The sequence below is a fragment of the Mus caroli genome, unplaced genomic scaffold, assembly GCF_978045245.1.
Source record: "Mus caroli unplaced genomic scaffold, Mus_caroli_1 scaffold_17, whole genome shotgun sequence".
In the NCBI taxonomy this organism is placed as follows: Eukaryota; Metazoa; Chordata; class Mammalia; order Rodentia; family Muridae; genus Mus; species Mus caroli.
In genome coordinates, this window is record NW_028227272.1 from 38,983,041 (window position 1) to 39,004,343 (window position 21,303).

Below are 21,303 nucleotides of genomic sequence, written 5' to 3' on the forward strand. Positions count from 1 at the left end.
TAACTTATTGCACGTTACTGAATAAATCCAGGAAAGTAATCCTTAACCCCAGAAGCTAACAGAGCAATAGAAACTCAAGTGAACGATGATAATCAACTGTAGTCCAATGCCAGTGGGTTTGATTCCAAGCCACAGCTTTTTATCCAGAGACCATATAGCATGTCTTTTTGTCCGAGGCATGCTAATGTCATGAAGGCACTCCATCACCTTCCTTCTCGTGGCACACAGAACCACTCAGATGTTGCTTTCCTAACTATCATCAGTGTCTCCCTCAAGACTGTCATGTAGTTGTTTCTTTAAGCAGAAAATGTCCCAGCTGGGCAGGAACACAGTATCTGTAGTGGGTACGACAAGTGGCAAGGAACAAGGCTCTTTGATTACTGAGCTCCTTCATCTTGTCTTCCTCCCTCAGAAGTATATTTTCACAGCTACCACAGAGGCAGCCGAGTTTAAAAAGAAAAAAGTAAAGTCACAATCCACCCAAAGCCCCGCTATTTGTAATCAGTGTGTTGCTTCAGTGATGAAATTTGTGAGCAATTTACTTCCCACGCTCCCCAGCAAAGCCCACCAGAGTGGGATCTAACATTGCCACCCTGGACGCTAATGAAGGAGACCAGGCGGCAGTACTGCTTGCCTTTGGGGACTCATTTTTCACATCACCAAAAAGCAATTTCTGTCCTTTTCGGCCATCTGGTTGACTGGATTGTGAAGATGAAATTCTGTTCAAGGAGTGTTTTAAGAGTGGAGTCTGCTGGGATTCACATTCCTTTTCTGCTTTCACTTACTCGCATCTGTGCCTCTGGTAGCTTACCTATAGCTAAACCCTTCATAGGACACCTGATTTTTATTATACAAAATGTTATTTCTAAAGTATACTACACATCATGGTAGATGTAAGTTTAGCTAAAGTTAACTTATTCAATTGTTAGTAGTATTATTAATGGTAGCATTAAAAATAAATGCTGTGGTATGGTTATAAAATCTGTTTACTTAATACAATACCTATTAATTTAGTTTATGTCATTTGTTATATTATATAAAGGATATAATATATGTAGAAGCTTTCTATTTTATTGATTATCTTATGCATTTTATATGTGGATACTACATTTTAATAGCACAAAGCTCTGATCTTACATTAAATATCAATCGTTCCTTCCTTTGCATTTGGAGATTGGATTATATTCTTCCTTATATATGAAATAATGAATTTAAATGATGGTGATAAGATCATTTATTGTAAAATTGTTAAGAATGTACATACCTTCTAATTTGTCCTGACCAGAAAGGATCTAATACAAGTTTCATTATACATGCCTTAAGTACTTCCTAAGCATTCAGCTGTCCACAGCTTGGGGTATGTTCTCCTTATAGATGCTTAAAGGCCTCTAGAGTGATTTGGAGAAATATTAAGTGTAGGAACGAACAGTATCCTGGCTACTTAGCAGAAATTTCAGATTTACTAATAACATCTGAATGTATCTAACTTTGCTTGTATAGTTCATCGCTGAACTTTGCTTTTGCTGGAATGATTATAATTACATATTCCACTTCCTTCCATCTACAGTTCCACCAAAGATCTCCAACATCTCCTCGGATGTCACTGTGAATGAGGGCAGCAATGTAACCCTGGTCTGCATGGCCAATGGGCGCCCTGAACCTGTTATCACCTGGAGACACCTTACACCACTAGGTAAGCAACTGACTACATTCTAAGATAATACATAATATTGAAGATTCTATTGGATCAAAATGGCAAGTGTGCATTCTTTTTTATTGAAACTCAGAAAAACTACAGTATAAATGTTGTGTAGAGTTCCCATAATTTTGGCTTATATGTTCATCTCTTTAAGTAACTTAGTAATCTATTTATCTATCTATCTATCTATCTATCTATCTATCTATCTATCTATCCCTATCATCTATCTACCATATGTATGAATAAGGATACACAAAACTGTCTTTCAAAATAGACTAACCCTCAAAGGAACAACTATAAGAACATTAAATATTACAGATACATGCATTTATACAATTTATGTAACAATAACTTGGCACAGTCTCCAACCCGCAGAGACAAGAACAACATGGACACCAAGACGGGTTCACTCAGCTTCTGCTTTACTTGGGGCAGAGGCTATTCTTATACAGTAGCGGCTACTGATCTCATTTTGCTCCATACCACCTCATCCAATCAGAATCACACACACTCCAGACACGAGCTCAGGTTGGTCACAGATAGGCTGACAGATCCGGATCACGAGGAATAATCTAACTTGGCAGGCAGCTTTCACATGCAGTTTCACTGCACATGTTTGGGCAATGCAGTAAAACATGTGGGTTTCACGGGGGCTGGCAATGGGCCAGAGTGCCATCTTGACCCATGTGGTCGCACCCACTTCCTGCATCTCCCCCTTTTTGTTTTATTAGTAGCTCCGGGATCAGCATTTGTCTTAAGTTGCCCCCATCTGTGCCACATCCTTACATGTCATGGAAGTGACGAACTCACTTTCGTCATCCTGTCTTAGGTTGGTATGCACACGTGAGGGTCTTACCCATCACTGATTACTGATCCAGCATGTTGAGCCAACATTGGGGGGATGTTCCTGCTTCCAAGGCTGCCATAGCCTCATTTATCAGTCCTGTGCTGCCTTCACATACGTGCCATCCACCAAAGCATTCCTCCACACACAAAAGTCAGCAGGAGAGCCCAAAAGGCCATCCCTCCCCAATTTTTTAAGAGTTCCACAGTTCCCTGGATGATCTCGCGCCATTGCTTTGCAGTTGCAATCTCCACACAGGTGTTGTTCATGGCAACAATCGATGCTTGCAATTCCTTCATCTTTGTGTCAAGATCATGACTCCAATTTCCTAGCAGCATCGCACCAATTGCACGTGACAGATTTGCAGTTCTGGAAAAATTCTGATACAGAGCAGAGGTTACACATATTCCTGACATATGAGTAATGCAGGAAGCAAATACTAACTGATCCAACAACAGCTTGTGCAAATTGATAGGGAAATACATGAGCTTGGGGTTGATTTCCTTCAACATAAACTACTCCCATGCCACCTTTGGATCTATCAGTAAATACATTAACAGCACCTGGGATTCACTCAGTCCGGGTAATTCTGGGGTATATCATAGGATTTCTCATGACAAACTGAAGCCAATTAGTGGAGGCAAGTACCTCAATCTGTTTAGGAGTATAGACAAGCGGGACATCTGACTACAGACTTCACTGTCGCTATCAGTCCCATCGCTGTCACTAGTAGACCCTTCAGAGCTAGATTCCTTCTTCTCTTTCTTATCTTTGGTTTGTTGTTTAAGTTGTTTAGGTTTTTGGCTGCTAGACTGAGAAGCAATCTCCTTGGCCTCTTCAAGTGCCACTGCTCCTTCCTCTATTTCAGCACTGTACTTTCCACTGGTGTCCCTCAAGCATGCCCTGACCAAGTTCCAGATGGCTAACATCCCTACAGGTAGAGGGTTCTTCATATCGGAAGCTTGGAGATCCCTTCCTGAATGCTCCCAGCACTGTTGATTAATATACCCTTCCTCTAAAAACCATGGGGCTTCCTTGGAGAGGGTGTCCAGAAATCTGTCTACCATCTCTGCTTTCATATTAATATCGCTTCTTTTAAGAAGCTGGGTCAACACCATTTTTACTTTCATTTTAGACCATTAAAAAATAGACTATCAATTTGAGGGCATGGAGTATGGGAGGGGCTGAAGAGATGAATGGAAGGAGGAGAAGTGATATAATTTATTTCAATTAAGACATATTTTAAAAATAAAGTATATTTCTAAAATATATAGCATTTTTGTGGTTCAGTATCTTTGGGAAATGTTTTTTATATACCATTTTATACCTCTTTTAAAAGTCATTTTTCAATCATAGTTTCCTATGGAGTTTCCTCCTTTGTGGTAGCACCATGTGAAGAAATTAGGAACAAAAATATCTCTGCTTCCTAAGTTCGGACTTGGCTTCTACTTCTGAGATGGTTGCCAGGAATGAAACAGGCTGTGGGAATATATCATTGAATCCAGATAATGACACCAATTCAGTTAAATTCATAATCTGACTTCCTTAGAATGTGTTCTGCACCCTTCCTGCCCATCCCTCTTCGTACTACCGTTATCTTTACTAGGTTGCAAGGACATCATGGCTTGTGAACACATTTAAGCACTTTACCTGCTGAGTCAGGATTAGCTAGCTACATCTTCCCTATTCAAATTATGCTTTCTTCTATGAAAATCTATGTATTTTCAAATACCATACAACTTATATGTAATATACCTGTTCTTTAGTTATTCAAAAAACGAAGGTCTAACAAGTCAATTATCAATCAACTGTAGGTAGATTATTCTTAGAAAATAATTTATTTTGGTAAAGAGTCTCACCTTTTAACTGGCATATGTGTGATAGTTTCTTTTTTTTTTCTATAAAAAATATCTAGACACTTAATTTCCAAGGAAACGGACTTTGGAATGAGCACATCAAAAACTAGGTATACAATGAAACTCATCCTGAGACCATGGTAGTGTTTGATTACAGTGTTCCTAAATATTTCTTCATTTTTTTTTTGGAAAGATAATAGAGTACCTCCATTTGATATCATAGTCCAATCTAATTTCCAGGGAAAATTTAGCTCAACTTTGTAAAAATGCTCTTGTGTTTAGGCAAGTAGTCTTTTAGAGACCTCTATTCTCTTGAGAAAATGCAATTCAAACCTCATCCATATTATGTGTATTTCCCATCATTTATTTATAATATAAGAGCATCATAAGAGGTACTTATTTGGGGGTATCAATATCTAACACAATCCCTCACAGACTCACTTTGAACCTCGCAAGAACACACAGATAGTCATCTAGAACAAGGCCTTTTGGAGGTTGCACATCTTTCTCTAGAAATAAATTCTTCAGAGTACTTTCTTCCTGGAAACCTCACATTATACACAACCTACTCTACCTACCTGGAATGAAGTATAACAATGTTGTCTTTGGTTACTGGCAATTTTAGCTTTAAAATACTGTCCTGTATTTACATATTTTGACAAAGACATCTAAAACCACCATGTTTACTATAATGTAATAGGAAATGTATTCAAACCCTGCCATAGTTTTACTTTGAAAGATCTCTTTCTGAAACCTGACTCTTTGTTTTCAGTTTCTCTACTTGTCTTTCCCAAAGCAATGGTTTGTTTCTTGCAAACAGTCTCAAAGAACTTATATAAACTATCACGAGCTCTTCATTGCATTGACTGTTGGTAGACTTGCCACCCAATTTATTACCAATCTGTTAAAAACAAATTATTTTATATAAATTACAGATTCATAAAATTGATTTTCAACATTCCACTTAGGTGTTTATGCCCTCAAATTCATATTCAAACCATACTCCTGTTTTCGTGCAATTACTTTTAACTTGCCTCACCTTTTGTTATCAAATTTAAATTAATACAGATTCTTTATTAATCTTGTAATATCATCCCAGGGTCAAGTGTTAGATTAAAAAATGAAGAAAGTAAGCCGGGCGTGGTGGTGCACACCTTTAATCCCAGCACTCGGGAGGCAGAGGCAGGTGGATTTCTGAGTTCGAGGCCAGCCTGGTCTACAAAGTGAGCTCCAGGACAGCCAGAGCTATAAAGAGAAACCCTGTCTCAAAAAAAACAAAAAAAAAAAACAAACAAACAAACAAAAAAAATGAAGTAAGATTAAAGGAAGGAATTTATGTTCATGCTATGATCAATAGGGAGCCATATTAAAAGACCCTCCTTCTTTTGGTGCAATTTTGAGTAGGAAATAGTGTTTTCAGGGCAAATTGTTCACTTAATCCTCCACATACTCCTTTTTTGTCTCTGAATTTAGAAAAATTCAGAGATAGACCCAAGCTGTCAAGGTCTTTGCTACTTTGTTGGCATATTACATGTGACTATATCAAGTAGATGTTCATGAACAAAAGTACGTAGTTCACAAAACCTAAAAATACATTAATTTTTCTTTTAGATTACAATGCATACACCTCTACTTGAGACCATAGCCAGAGACATAAGCAAAGATTTCCTGAAATCACTCTTAGTCCATAGGGTTTTGTATGAACCCTGAAGAGCTTGCTTTCTGTGATGATTCAATTAAAACAAAGAACAGGGGACCAGTGGCATCTTGCATAGTAAAGACAGCACTTCATGTAATTCCAGGACTCTGACTTCAAAACCAACTATAAAATTTTGATGTACTCATAAAGATGCTCAAGAGTTAAATACCAAGGGTCAGCACATTATAGCCTGTGGGCCTGGGCCAGTCATATACTCCATGCCTGAAAGCAATAGTGGTTATGGCATTTCCTGAATAGTTCCAAATAATCAAAGGAATCCTGAATTTTAGATGCAAAACAAATATATGAATTTCAGACTTGAGTACATATGCATAAAGTTTTGTGCAAACACTGCCGTGTTGAATCACTTGCATTTGATCCATGGCTTCCTTTGATCTGAAATAGCATACTTTGGCAACAGCAACCAAAGTACTTAGTTCACAAAACCCAAAACACATTATTTTTTTTTCCTTAGATTACAATGTATATACCTCTGCTTAAGGCCATAGCCAGAGACACAAGCAAAGATTTACCAAAGTCATGTTTAGTCCACAGGGCTTTGTATGTATCCTATGCAGGTTTCTTATTTGTTCCTCTATAGCTGCATATGCAGACGTTCTCTCTGGATCAAATACTTGTGCACTCCGAACAGCTCCTTCCTTTATTTGCACACTCAATATAAAATCATTGTTCTCCTTACAATGGACATAGATCACTTCCCAAGCTTGTTCTTTCATCTCTCACACAAAGCTTTAATAACCAAATACTCACTTGACCGAACACATCTTCCTACTGAAAGGAGTGAGAACTTGATTGGTCTCCTCTTTGTGTGTGTGTGTGTGTGTGTGTGTGTGTCTGTCTGTCTGTCTGTCTGTCTGTCTGTCTGTCTTCTGTCTGAAATTTGGAAAAAGGGTCATCATTTCAGCCAATCCAGCGCCACCTTTTTTGAGGGACATCTGAGAAAGATACTTGCTCCCGATGTGACAGCCGAGCTTCCTGCAAACCCTTGCCATGTGATAGTGAAACTCCAGCTAGCTTTGTTCAATTATTAATTGTGCCTTTCACAGTACAGAGTGGGACTGCCTTCCAGAGGAAATGTACCTGTGATTAGCTAGACCCCACGGGAGACACAGAGACCTGAAAGAAGAAAATGCCATGCAGGGAATCAGCAATGTCTGATTACTTGTCATTTGGTGCCATGAAAAGGGAGCAAGGAATGGGAAAAAAATGAATTGTGCAATTTTTGAAAAGAATATTATCTCAATTCATTCCTTGCATTTGAATAGTTTGATTAGATTATTTCGTTTCTCCTTCTTTTGGCCCTCCCCCAACATCCCCAAGTATACTGCAAACATTTTAACGATGGAACTGGAAGTGTCGTGAACTTTCTATGTATTCAAAACCAAGACACCTCATTTGAAAAAAGAGACCAATCTTAAAAACATGAATCGTTCAGCTGATCTCATTTTTCAGTTATTTTATATCATCGAAATGATTATCACATATGTGGTTACTAAATGTGACCTATTCCCCTCTTAATGAAGTTAGACTTTCATAGCCCTGTGGTTGCTGGGGATTACTGCCCCATAACATGTATTTTGTACACCACTTTTGCTTCCCCTTCCCAATATGTGCCATGTTCATCATCATCATTGCGTGGCTCTGCTTCTGACACTTTCTTCCAGCCGTCATGAAGAGACCTTTCTCTTAAATGTGCCTCATGTGGAATCAGGGGCACTTGCTCAAGTTTGCAAAAAGAGCTGATGTGTCTTATGTTTCTACAAAGGTTTTTCACAGTCTCAGTAGCTTTTTCTCCCTAGAAAATTTCAAAAACTCCTCCAAGGATTTCACCCCATAGGCTGAGATCAGCTCAGGATATACTATGTAATTTTCCCGATGAGCTAGAAGCAAAGTTTGACACCAATGGAAACAATAGAAATCTTACTTAAGAAGTGTTTTGCTACATGGCCTTAGAAGAAACATAAAACATTAAACCAAGTAATTACTTTAAAGTCAAATTCCAGAAGTGCATACTCCTAGTACTTCCTGTTTGAGATATTATGTTAGTTTGGTGTGGCTTCATATTTAGCATAGAGAATATGTGTGATTTGTGGTTTAGATTTTATAAAATGATTTCTCTGAACCTTCATTTTAAGGATCTCCGCAAGGATCCACTGAGGGCACACTGGTAGCACACAGGTATAGAAGAGTCAAATCCATGAACTTTCTGGGTAAAGCCTGCTAATTCCACACTGACAATTCATAGCAGAATAGAGTTACAGCATGGTCTGCAAAGTGCTATTATACCTTGCATTATTTATAGTTAATATTTCCATATTTCCTTTAAAAAACAAAATAAAGAAAAATAGTGTGGTGTTTTTTTCAGTGCCTTAGCAAAATATTGGTTTCCAGTTCTGTCTTCCATTAATACAGAATTGTGTTCAGATTCATCTTGCTCACCCACACATGACTTGCTCATTTGGTCTGAATTATTTCTAGAGTGCTCACTGGGTTAAAACACACACACACATTGAAGTGTAAGGCAGACATGGTCCCTGAACAAATGAACCTTATAGTTCAACAAGAGAGTAGAGCATTAAACTAATAATTGCATGAATAACCCTTTAATTAGATTCATACATTGTAAAAGAAAATGATGGCATTCAATTAGACCATAAAACAGGGCCATATAGCAAAACCTGCAGAGCCAGCAAAGCTGCCCTGAGGGGAGATAATGCTGAGATTTCATAAATGAATAGTACCTGTCTGAGAAAACAGAGGAAGAAAGAATGTCTTAGCCATATAACACAGCACATCCAAAGTCTTGGCATGACAGTGTCTTCAGGAATTTGGATGAAGATCTTTATGTGAAACCATAATGTGAATAGTGTCTGGTCATGCTACTTTTCATGCTTAAATCCCTTGATTTGAAGATACTCAATTGGAACTTGAATATGCTGTTTCTGACTCTTAAAAAGTCAGGAAGAACATAAAGAAAATTTATACATTAAGTTTTTAGACCCTTGTAAATGTGACATCCACCATCAATTATATTGCATAGTAACATACATGGTCACGTGTACACAAACAAATACACATACACACAGAAAGGGAGATTAGTAAAATAAGATGGTAGATAGGTCTGGATAAACACGTTGTATTTATATACTGGTATAAATTTTACTCTTATTCCCAGGAAACAAGCCCAAACTCATGGAATAAGCATAAGGGTTAGATGATTAGTGTGAAGAGATGGTCATAGGGTCAGTGATATGATTCTGTGGGTAAAGGTGTGTGCAACCAAGCCTGATGACCTAAAATCATCTATGTTATCCACACAATGGAGGAATGGAGAGCAGACTCCTACACAGTTTATCTGATTTCCTTGTCCTCCCTAAGCCAAAATACTAAATGCATAGTGTAATATTTTTTGAAGTATTCATAACAAGGTAAACACTCTATGAGCTAGAAAGATGCAAGTGATCCTACCTCCTTTTTCTCCTTTTACCAGGTCAAGGATTAATTTGGGAGACTGTTTTGATTAATTTATTAGTAACTGAATCCTTTCGTCTTTCCTGATGTCACTGTCACAATACAGTACAACCAATATTGTCTTTCCCCTGTATTCATTAATTTTCTCATTGAATCCTTACTACTATTTCTCAATATAAAACATCCAAATTAATATTCTTCTTGATTTCCAATACCCCAGGGTCCTTGGGATAAAATTCTAACCACTTAGCAAGGCGTTAAAACCCTTATCCAATTGATGACTGTACCTCTGAATCACAAAGCATTCAAATTTATGCGGTAGATCATACGACTTTCATGTAAGAATATTCCCTGTTCAGACTTCAGTTGTCTCCTTACAGGAGTGCTCATTCCACATTCTTTACCCTTTTGCCAGCACAACATTTCAACATGACTCTTTCTCCAAGAACACAGTATCATACAAGTCATACAATCTCATTTCTGGTTATTCATCTTTCTTCAGCTTGCAAGACTTGTTTTGGAAACATGTGTATGTGGGTGTGTGTGTCCACACACCATGGCTTACAAGTGAAGGTCAGAGGTCAGTTTGTGGGAGTCGTTTCTCTCTTTCCATAAGAGTTCTAGGGATTACATTCATACCAGCAAGAGCCTTTACCTGTCAGCCATCTATCTCATCAACCCTCCATTGTAAGGTCTTGAAAAATTTGGAAGTTATCCATTATCTATGAATCTATTCTCAAGATACTCAACAGTAGCAAATAACTGATATACAGGAGGACACATATTAAACTATAAACAATATGCAGGAATTACAAAACTACCCAAACTGATAATTTCATTAATTTCTTGCTGAAATGATTTTGGAAATTTCATGTAAGTTCTCTGCCTACATTCTATTTGCATACTTTTTGCCTTGAGTCGCCCATGTACATAAATATGTCTGACTTGCCTCTTTATTGGCTAGAGAAGGTGCTCTGAAGTAAATACACTTTGATTATATTATTTATTATTATTATTATTAATTTCATTTTTAAAACATATGTGAGTGCATATAACTGTCTTTAGACACATCAGAAGAGAGAGACCATTACAGATGGTTGTGAGCCACCATGTGGTTGCTGGGAATTGAACTCAGGACCTTGGGAAGAGCAGTCAGTGCTCTTAACTGCTGAGTCATCTCTCTACCTTGCCCCTGTGATATTATTTCTCACTCTTTTATGATCAGTGATTATTGTTTTACTTCTCAGCAATGATCTCGGTCAGTAATTGTCTCAAACGCTCCTTTGCATTTTTACCTTCTGTTTCCCTCACAAAGAGTTTTGCATCCCCACTTCCCATTTATGATATCTGTCTCAAAAGGAATAAGTGATCAATAATAGATATCTGTAGGGTGAATGAGGGAAGTGCTTACTATGAGAAACATCAGACTCCTTGTTATTCCCTGCTTAAAGTGAGATTTTAAAGACAGCGTCCCTACACTATAGTTTTGCTACCCTGTATCCATCGATCTTTAAAACGCAGGTCCTTCCTTACTACCTTTTGGCGCTGTAGCTGAGAGACAACTTTTTCCTTTGTAGACAAAGGTGTCAACACTGCTACTCCATTGAACTGTACTGTATTGCGGATGGGGTGGAGCAAGCTTCAAGGCCACAAATAAGCTGATGATCAAAATTACCTAGGTTAGAAAGAGTTGCCTCCTCCTATGACAATCTCATGTGAGACCTAGGGTCCTGTGCAAGGGAAGCTCCTGTGAATCTGGTGATGGTCAGTTGACAGGAATGAACATCTCAAACACAGGAGGGCTAATACTGTAAGAGATGTGAATGGATCTTTAAAGCATTTGGGAAATATCTTGAGAAGATGATTAAAATGTGAATTCAGGTACAATGTACCTGAGCTGGCTTGAAACCCTGTGTCTATAGAATGTGCACAACACAGGCAGAGCTGCTGGAACATCAAACTCTTGTGACAAAGGAGGTTAAAGGGTACTGAGGTATAGAAAGGGGCTACCAAAGTATATAAATAGCCTAGTAAAAGGGACACCTAGAAAGTCTCAGGATACACACACACACACACAAATTGACTCAATATTGTTAAAACGTCTCTTATTTTTAACTTTTTGTTCCAACTAAGACACTGGAAGGATGGCATATAAAAATATTTTAAAATGTAGTTTTGAGAAATAGGATTATTTTGTCTTTTAGGGTTAGATACTGGTCATTAGAATTGACATCACCTTGGAGCTTTGTAGAAAACATGATAGGAATGAAGTAATATTGGGTCTTAGCACAGACCACCCCAATCGGAATCTGCAGCCCATCAAAAGCCCCAGGAGGTTTAAATGAATATTTCACTTGGCAAAGCCCTGGGCTAGAGGAAAAGAACCTTCAAATTCAGAGACAGCTGCTTCCTTAGCATCTACACTGTAGAAATTCACACCCTGTTTGCACTTTCCTACTGAAGACATCCCAACTGGATCTTCATCCCTTTTCTTTCCAAATCCATCACTACAGGGGTAGAGAATAAGAAGAAGAAGAAAGATTGCTGCAGGATATGATACTATGTCACTTAGTGTTTGTCACTGGGACTATTATCCTCTAATGTTCTACTTGCTACATCAGACACTGCTGCTAAATATTGCAGGAGAAAAATTAGTCTAGTGTATGAGGAAATGCAGTCTGAATGACAGTAGCCACTTTTCTCATCATCTTCTATAATAGCTTTATCTGCAAAATGTAGACAATAACGTGTGGCCTGCCCACCTCACATGGCTGCTTGGAGGGATCAAAAGAGATAATGAATATGAAAGGAGCCTGAACAAATGGAACGTTCTCCACAGATATAAAAGATTGAAAGGGAGCATGATGCAGTAGAGAAGGGATAAAATTTGAATTCTGAAAGGCCAAGTTCAAGTCCCTACTACCTATAACTTACTTTCATGGCTAGAGGAGGGAACTTTAGATGGCCTATGTCTCATCTACAAAATATCAATAGCAGTTCACCTGTCAGGATTCTTCTGCTGCTCCAAGTGTGATAATGTACACCAAGGTGATTTATTAGTGATAAAAAGCATCATTCAACTACTTTCTATTATTACCATCATTGTAGATGCTACAGAGTAAATTATAGACCTAAATTGCTGTAGTTATCTAGTTAGACTGTAAGAAGAACTGACCTCAAAATCTTGGTTCACCTAGTTGATGACTTAAGGAATGACACCAGAGTCTCTCCATATTTATAGCAGAATTCTCTTTCTTTCTTTCTCTTTTTCTTTCTTTCTCTTTTTCTTTCTTTCTTTCTTTCTTTCTTTCTTTCTTTCTTTCTTTCTTTCTCTCTCTCTTTCTCTCTCTCTTTCTCTCTCTCTCTCTTTCTCTCTCTCTCTTTCTTTCTCTCTCTCTTTCTCTCTCTTTCTTTCTTTCTTTCTTCCTTTCTTTCTTTCTTTTTAATCAAAGATTAATTTGTTTGGACACACCAGAAGAAGGCATCAGATTCCATTACAGATGGTTGTGAGCCACCATGTAGGTGCTGGGAATTGAACTCAGGAACTCTGGTAGAGCAGTCATTACTCTTAACCCCTGAGCCATCTTTCCAGCTCCCTACAGCAGAATTCTCAACAGAACAGTTCCAATACCACCAGCAGCAAGGAAGAACTTGTTAAGATATGTGTGTTATAAACCCCATTCCAGATTCATTCAAATCAGAAAGTCTAGATGTGGAGCCCAACCATGTGGCCATTAATAAGCTCTCCAGGTACTTTCAAATCACGATGAACTGGGAAGAGCCTGCCTCTAAAGACAAGACATTTTTCTGTTCTAGTCAGGGCCATGAGCTGTCTCTACCAAGCATCGAGCTACTGTGATTCTTGTGTTTCAGTGACTGTGTTGATGTGCACATACACATACATATATAAAACTACTTGGTATGTAAATTCCCTGTCATATTCCTATCACCTTAGATGGGGAGGTTTGCAAGTAACACTGCATAGAATTTCCTACTTTGTCTTTTTCTATCTACATTCTAATGATGTTTGAGGCTAACATATCACTTAAAATGTGCACACATTTCTGAAATCCTCATCATTCGCTTGGCATATTCATTTGCAAGTCTTTCAGTACACTAAAGCTACAATTCATCCCAATAAAACTGAGAAATTTCAATAGGTAACTCAGATTGGGTCACAGCTGCACACAAAGACATGCCAATAAAAGCAATCTCTGTCATTTGAGATGTAGTGAGAAACAACCTCCTTTGCTAGAGAGACAGCAGACAGACAGACAGACAGACAGACAGACAGAGGAGAGAGAAGAGGGAAAAAGAAGTCCCTTGTTACTTCTTTGTGTGACACTAACCTCCCTTTAATCAACCAAGACTCAGGAATTTTTTCTCAGGTGGTCAACAATTTAAAAACACGAGAAGCCATGGGAAGTCACACCTTTGTTAAACTGTGACTTTATCTTCTGTGGACTGAAGTGTTAAAATCTGATGAAGGAAAGAGCTTACAAAAAAATCCTTTAATAATTCAATGTGCAAATATCAATGCAAATCAGATCTAATTCTTCAAGGTATTCTAATAATAAAAGCTGAAATGTCAGTCTTTGAATGATATCATTCTTTGTAAAATTTGTGTGTGTGTGTGTGTGTGTGTGTGTGTGTGTGTGTGTGTGTGTGTGTGTGTACTGGTCACTAAGGCTTTCAGCTGTTGATAATATGTGGCAGAGAAAGCCAGGTAAGAAAATCATGACAGTGACTTGGACTTCAGAGAGAAATCCAAGAGATGTTTCTAAGAACTCCACACTTCACTTACTAAAACAGGAAACCTGTTTGAAATTTCAAGAATATTACATATTCCCAACTTTTACCTTATAGCAACAGTCACTCTAGTGATGATGGATGGACTTGAGGACCTAGCAGTCTGTCACTTGAGGTCAATTGCTATAGACACAGAAGTATGCACGGGCAACTTAAGTTATTGGAATGTTAACCAGGTAACTTTGGGAGCCATCTAGGAGAAGACAGTGTCACACTCTCACATTACAAAAAAAAAAAAAAAGGGAGAAATGGACATTTTCAGTTTTTGGATTAAAATAATTAATTGTTACAACTATGCTCTATGCTTACTTGCATATAGTAACTATCATAAGCCACCTACTTAAAAGAAATGAAATAATTCCACTTATTTAAGAATAAAGTCACTATAGCATTTGCTATCTGGGGCTGACTTAATAAAATACTACAGAAACAGTAGAAATGCATGATCAATTGCCAGCCTGGTTGGAATTTGGTAGGAGTAATTTTGCTGGTTTGTCATCTCTCTAGAAGCCTAATGACTTTTTTTTTTTAACTTGAGAGACACTAAACAAAGACTAAAGTCTGCGACATCTCTTTTTAAAGGGCAATCATTCCTCTACAAGGTCCTCGTATTCACCCTCATTCCTCTACAAAAGGTCCTACTTACTGCTATCCCACTGGGCATTACTGATTCAACATATGGCCTTGGTGAGAATAATATTTAGTTCATGACAGATATCTGCTTTCATGGTGGTAAGCACTTTATCTTCTTGCTCATCTGGCTCTCTTGGAGCTTGGTGTCCCACATCCACAATGTCATGTTTCCTTGGAACTGAATATATTCTGGAGACAAATCTTCTCCTAAACTCAGAATAATTAGTCTTAATGAGGAAACTAAGTGAGAAGGGACTGAGCACCCTATTGCTTGTTGCCTTCCTGAGTCCAGCTGTCCCATCAATAAGGCTAATCAAGAATAACTTCTCCATAATTTCAAAGAACCCAAAGCACATTGAATTATCCTTGCAACACAACAAGGCCAGAGCTAAAGAAGAAAAAAATATGTTTTGCATGTGTGTAAATAGCTATAACATTCTCCCCTTTGGCAGTGCTGATCCTGATTACTGCAAGAGGAGATAATTCCCCCCGGGAACATTTCAGCATTCTAAGTTCTCCACAGCAGGCTGACTCAGCTGCTGTGTGTCAGAGTAGATCTGAGCCTCTGCTGAGCCAGAGTGCACAGTTGCTAAGCCTTTGAGAATGTACGTGAATCTTCACTGTGCACCACTCCTAGTCAATGGCATGCTTCTGCCAAGGAAGTGTCTGGCAGCAGGGATGCTCATCATCTTATTCTATCATATTGTGTGAGAGTTGGGTGACAGTTGATGGAGGAGTGATAAAGAACTGCTACTGCTGGCTGCCTGTCAGTACTGCATCTTGCTCCTGCCCTGACCTTTATAGTGATGGAGAATAAGAAGTAGTTTAGCAGATCCTGAAAATCTGTTGTAACCTCCGTTTTCTAACATGGAGCCATTCAGAATTCAAACAGATTCTCAATATGAGACTCATGGAAGACCTACTTCCTCTTCCCTGGGGTTTCTTTCTTTGATTGGAGATCTGTGTGGGATTTGTATAAACAATTATGAATACTCCGGTCTCTCCCATCACTATAGTACCTATCACCACCAGAACCATTGCTACTGTTACTACTACCATTCAAAATCAGCTCAACTGCCTTTGTTGGCCATGATGGAATATCATGCCATCCATGGTGATATACATCCATAATGGCTGATAGTGGTAGGAGATAGAAGCCAACTATCGCAGAGATATTTCTCAAAATCTTGTAACTCAATCCCAACCCAAGCATAAGGTTCTATAAACAACCAACCATGAATCACATATCAGGACCAGAGATCAATGACAAGGATAGGCCTTTGGTTTGATAAAGGACAAAATAAAACCATCACATACCAGTAGACTCTTTAGGTACATTTTTCTCCTAGTTGATAATTTGCAAGAAACAAATATGCAGCTAGACATGGTGGCAAGTGCCCTTAACTTCAACATGTGGGAGGCAGAGGTAGGCAGGTTTCTGAAAGTTCCATACAAGTCAGAGAGACATAGTGAGACCCTATCTCAGAATGTGAAAAAAACAAATCACAAAACACAATAAATAGTATAAACATGGGTATATAAACATATATCACATACATATATATATATTTACTTAGATTATATATGCCTGGCATTATTTTCATGAATTTGATGAAAATGTAGTGTTTTTCAAATTGTAGAAATGATGAATATTCAACTGTGATATCTTCTGGCATTGTTTGAATTTTTCACCCTGAAAACATAACAATTCCAAGTGTTTATTCTATTCCTGTGCTTGAAAGAAAATGCTCTGAGGTCATGTTCCCCAGTGTATTGAAACCTTGAATGGCAAATGGAAGTTTTCAGTTTTTCAAAAAAAATATTGTAATAACTTAGGATTTCTCAGTTTGGATTCGGAAGAAAGTAAAGTAACAAGACTTCATCCACAGACATAATTGCTGTGATCAATCATGTAACTCTCTGTGACAATGTTCAATCACATAGCTCTCTGTGACAATGTTCATCGAATTATTTTGATATCTTCTCTGTCAGAATAACATGTGTATAACAAGTGCTAGAGCTTTTGCAACAAACTACCAGAGGTTTATGGGTCAACCAATAAAAAATTCATTCTCTAAATATTGTAGAGGTCATAAATGTATGGAGAAGACGTTAAAAGGGTCACACTCCAGGTCCTAGGAGAGACACAACTCCTTCGCCTCTCATGACCTACCTTCCTTAACATATAATGTCTTCTATCAAGTTTCTCCCTCTACCTTCTTTCAGCCTTCCATTCCATGTCCCTTTCACTGCATGTCTAATTCCTTCCCTTTCTTGTATTTATATGACAATCATCACATGCAGGGTCTATGTAGAAATCTGAAAAGTGTCAAAATAAGGTGTTCTCCATTACTGTTGCCTGAATTAAAGATTTGCTCATGAAACATTTTACCGCTTTTGTAAATTCTCAATAAGGATAGTTCTTGATTGTGATGCATTAAAATTTCCGACAGGAAAATGTGTGATCTGTATGTAATGGCACTTGTAAGAAATGTGCCATGCCTAGGGGAAGAACCAAAACTAACCACTTGTGGTGGTGTCTTGTTCTTCACCCCAGGGCTTTTGTGGTAAGCAAACGTGTCTCCATCCTCACCAATGATACATGCGGTAATTGACAAAATCTTGCTTTCTTGAGTTTTATTTGTCCTATATGTGCCAGGTGTCTTATTTAAATCGTAATGGTTTTTCAAATAGAAATGTATGTGCAGCCCCAAAGCACATCATACAAAGAAATAAAAATTAACAAAATAAAGTAAAATCAACATAATCCAGGAGCCTGCTGACAAACTGAGTCGAGGGTTAACAGTTGGCAGACATTTGTCAGGAGCTGAGAAACAGACTCTGTTCTGGCTCCACCTGAAGATAGTTTCTTCCCATCTGGATGTTTCCTCCTCACAGCTGGAGCCTGCACCCCTTGGGCAGGCTCTCTTGCACAATTTAGCCTTGCTTTTCTCCCATGTTCGGGCTCCTGCTCCTTCGACAGTATATGCAGGGCACGTGAAGGAGCCTGGTGGGACCGGGAAGAGGACCTTCTCAGTGCATTTGGAAGTCTGTCAGATAGCCTCCAGCATTTTGTTCATCCTGGCTTTCTGGCTCATTTCTTCTGCCTAAACTTCTATGTTCTCTGATGTCTGTCATTGGGAGAATATTCTCCATTATTTACTTTCTATTCATATTCTTACTCCACATTCTTTCAATCTTTACCTGAACCTATGAAAAACAGAAGCCTGGACATCCCTCAATTTGGGCAAAACTGCTACAGAACTGCACAGTGCCCTGTTGCAGTGATTATTTAATCTCAATAGGATGCTTCGACCCTGCCTTTGGTCTTTCAGCTCCCAGATAAAAGACACAAAGCTTTTGTGTTTAAGATAAGCCTTATGCACTAGAGGTGGGGCAGATATCTACCCTCTAAGCTATTAGTGTCTATTTCCCTAGTTTTAACCCCAAGTTATAGCTTTCAATGTTCCAACTGGGATGCTCTTAACTCCAACTGGCCAGCCTTTGTGGCCATGTTTTCACAATTTATCTACCCCATGATGTCTTGTCTTCTCTTTCTACCTTCTTTTCTCTCTACTTCCTGTGGTCCCTGCCTCAGACCCCAAGACTGGAAACTTAAACCCCACTATGTCTCTTCTGCCCAACTATAGGCTATAGGTATCTTTATTCACCAACCAGGGATAACTTGGACAAGGTTACATAGCATCATTTTCATTTCAGTCTACATTTGAACCTCCACATCCCTGGGGGCAACCATAGTCTGTATTTAGCATTATAATACATAGCAACCGACAAAACCTCAACAGTCCCCTCCTGGTTGGCACAGAGTCAAGTAGACCTCCATATGAATATTCCTTTGACCTCATAGGACTCCATAATTTATATTTCAGCATCACCTTATGCACTCTGTGGATATTGTTTTAAAATAATCAAAGTTGAAAAGAAAAAAGAGAGATGGAGAACTCATTGAAAAAGTTATTGATGAGGAGTGTGGGATAGATGCAATGGATCCCCAGAAATGTCTACAATCTAATTCCTAGGATCAATGAATATTTCTGCATATATGGGAAGTAGATTTTGTATATAAATTCTTTATATGGAAAGTTCATTCTTGATTATATGAATAAAGTTTAATAAAATCACACAGATCCATATCAGACGTACACAAATGGTCATATCAACACAGAAGATGAGAAGTAGGTGTATTGTTACCCAAGAGCTTTAGAGATTCTACAGAGGTGGGGTTGCAAACTGGCAGCAGCTGGCAGCTCCCTGAAGTTGGAAAAGATGAGGAAACAAATTCTTTCTGATTTTCTTCAAAATGAGCTAAGGTCCCCTGCACCGTTGATCTTAGTCCAACAAGAGCCCCACGTGGACGGTTTAATCTGTAGAATTTTAAGACAATAACTCTTATTAATATAGCCCATTACATTACGATGACCTGTTACAGCAACACAGAACTAATGTGCTGCCTAACTTCTTGGAGTTGATCACAGCCGGACAGTACTGGAAAGTCATGTTGAGCTTTTTAGGCAGAAACCAAAGGTTACTGAGCATGCCTCTGCAGAGGGGCTTCTTTGGGAATAATGGGAAGTAACAAGAAGCTGAAGTGCCTGATCAATGATGTCAGCATATTTTATTCTGATGATTGATACTCAAAGCATTGTATTGTGATCAAATGTAATAAAAAATATACCAAAAGAAGCTTTCATTTCTTTCCTTTTTAAAATTTTTGTCCTTTGATTTTTCTCTGATCCAAGATGCACTCAGGAAGTGACACTGCCTTTGGGGCAATTGTTGGGAACATCAATTATCAGTTTCCCCATAGCGGGCAGTACCTCTAGTAATAGTATTTCCAGGTGATGCGCAGTAGAAAAGCCATCACTTTCTGTGGCTGTGCTGCCTTCGCTGTGTCTGTCAAACTTTGGGAAAGAGGCATAATTGCTTTAGAATTAAGATTTCACCACTTCAGATATTTGCCTTAAAAGTTCAGAGAAAGAACTTGTGAGCAACATAAGGGAGGCCTCAGGGTTGATGTTAAATGAGACTCCTAAATATTGAGCTGAAAAAAAAAAAAAAAAAAGAAAGAAAGAAAAAAACCCACTGTCATTGGCCTTAACAAAAAACAAGACTTTTTGGTTTGGGCATCAGTCAGTGAACACACCCTAAATGTTAGCATGATAAACATGTAAAACAACAGTTCTCAACCTGTGTATTGTGACCCCTGGGGAGTGGGAGTAGGTCAAAGGATCCTTTCACAGGAGTTATACATCAGATATCCTGCAAAGCAGATATTTATGTTACCATTTATAACAGTAGCAAAATTAGTTATGAAGTAGCAATATAAATTGAGCTAAAGGGTCTCTGCCATAGGAAGGTTAAGAACCACTGTTGTAAAAGATACATTGTTTTTTCCCAACACTTGACAAAATGTAAGTTCTTTGTGGAAAGAGGCAGCATCCCTTTACACAAGCCCCTGCCTTTACCCTATATATACCTACACCCCCATTGACTAGAATAGGTCTAAAGCCATCTCTGCATCAGGAAGGCAAATTATAGATGATAATGTCTCAGCCATCAGCTTTCAATACACTTTTCTACATGTTGCTTTGCCTAACTACCCAAGAGCTTGATAGAGTGGATGTCAAGTGTTAGATACAGTTTCATGCCTGAGTCCCACAAACCGGGATAGAATCCTGAATCCAGCACCCCAGCATACCCACATGCTGCCTAACAGCATATGTGGATTTTTTTTTCTGAACCTTCATCTCTCACGTGTCTTCATGGAGAAAATAAAAGCCTTAAGGAGCATTTCTCTCCCGTGAAGGTGTCATGCAAATTAAATGAAACAGTCCCCACAGTGTGATCTTTAGCGTGGGGTCTTGTAATTACTGAGGATCCTGGGTGTCACAGACTACTGTCCTTCTTAACAGATAGAGAATAAAAATGAACTTCAGAGGGGAAAAGTGACGAATCCAAAGTCCCTAACACCAAGTGGGAAAGTGTTACTAAAACCCTCCCTGCTTCCATCTATTTCCTGTAAGGATATGAGTTTGGAATTCATTTCGATGCATCTTCTTTATTCTTTTCTATCTCTTCCCCTCACACTCATGGACAACACACACACACATCACACACATGCACACAAACACACACTCACACATACACACACACTCACACACACACACACACTACATACACACACACACCACATACATGCACACAAACACATACACACACCACATACATGCACACAAACACACACACACCA

General features: G+C 38.5%; 1 protein-coding gene across 5 annotated transcripts in view; it reads left to right on the forward strand.

Annotated features, from left to right (window-relative positions):
- Lsamp (limbic system associated membrane protein) overlaps positions 1-21,303 on the forward strand; it is a 2,143,093-nt gene that overhangs the window by 1,919,656 nt on the left and 202,134 nt on the right. For all 5 annotated transcript variants that reach the window (XM_021184808.3, XM_085832472.1, XM_021184809.3 and 2 more), the window contains one exon: positions 1,568-1,693. In XM_021184808.3, the coding sequence (XP_021040467.2) occupies positions 1,568-1,693 (126 nt within the window). The remainder of the gene's footprint in view (positions 1-1,567; positions 1,694-21,303) is intronic.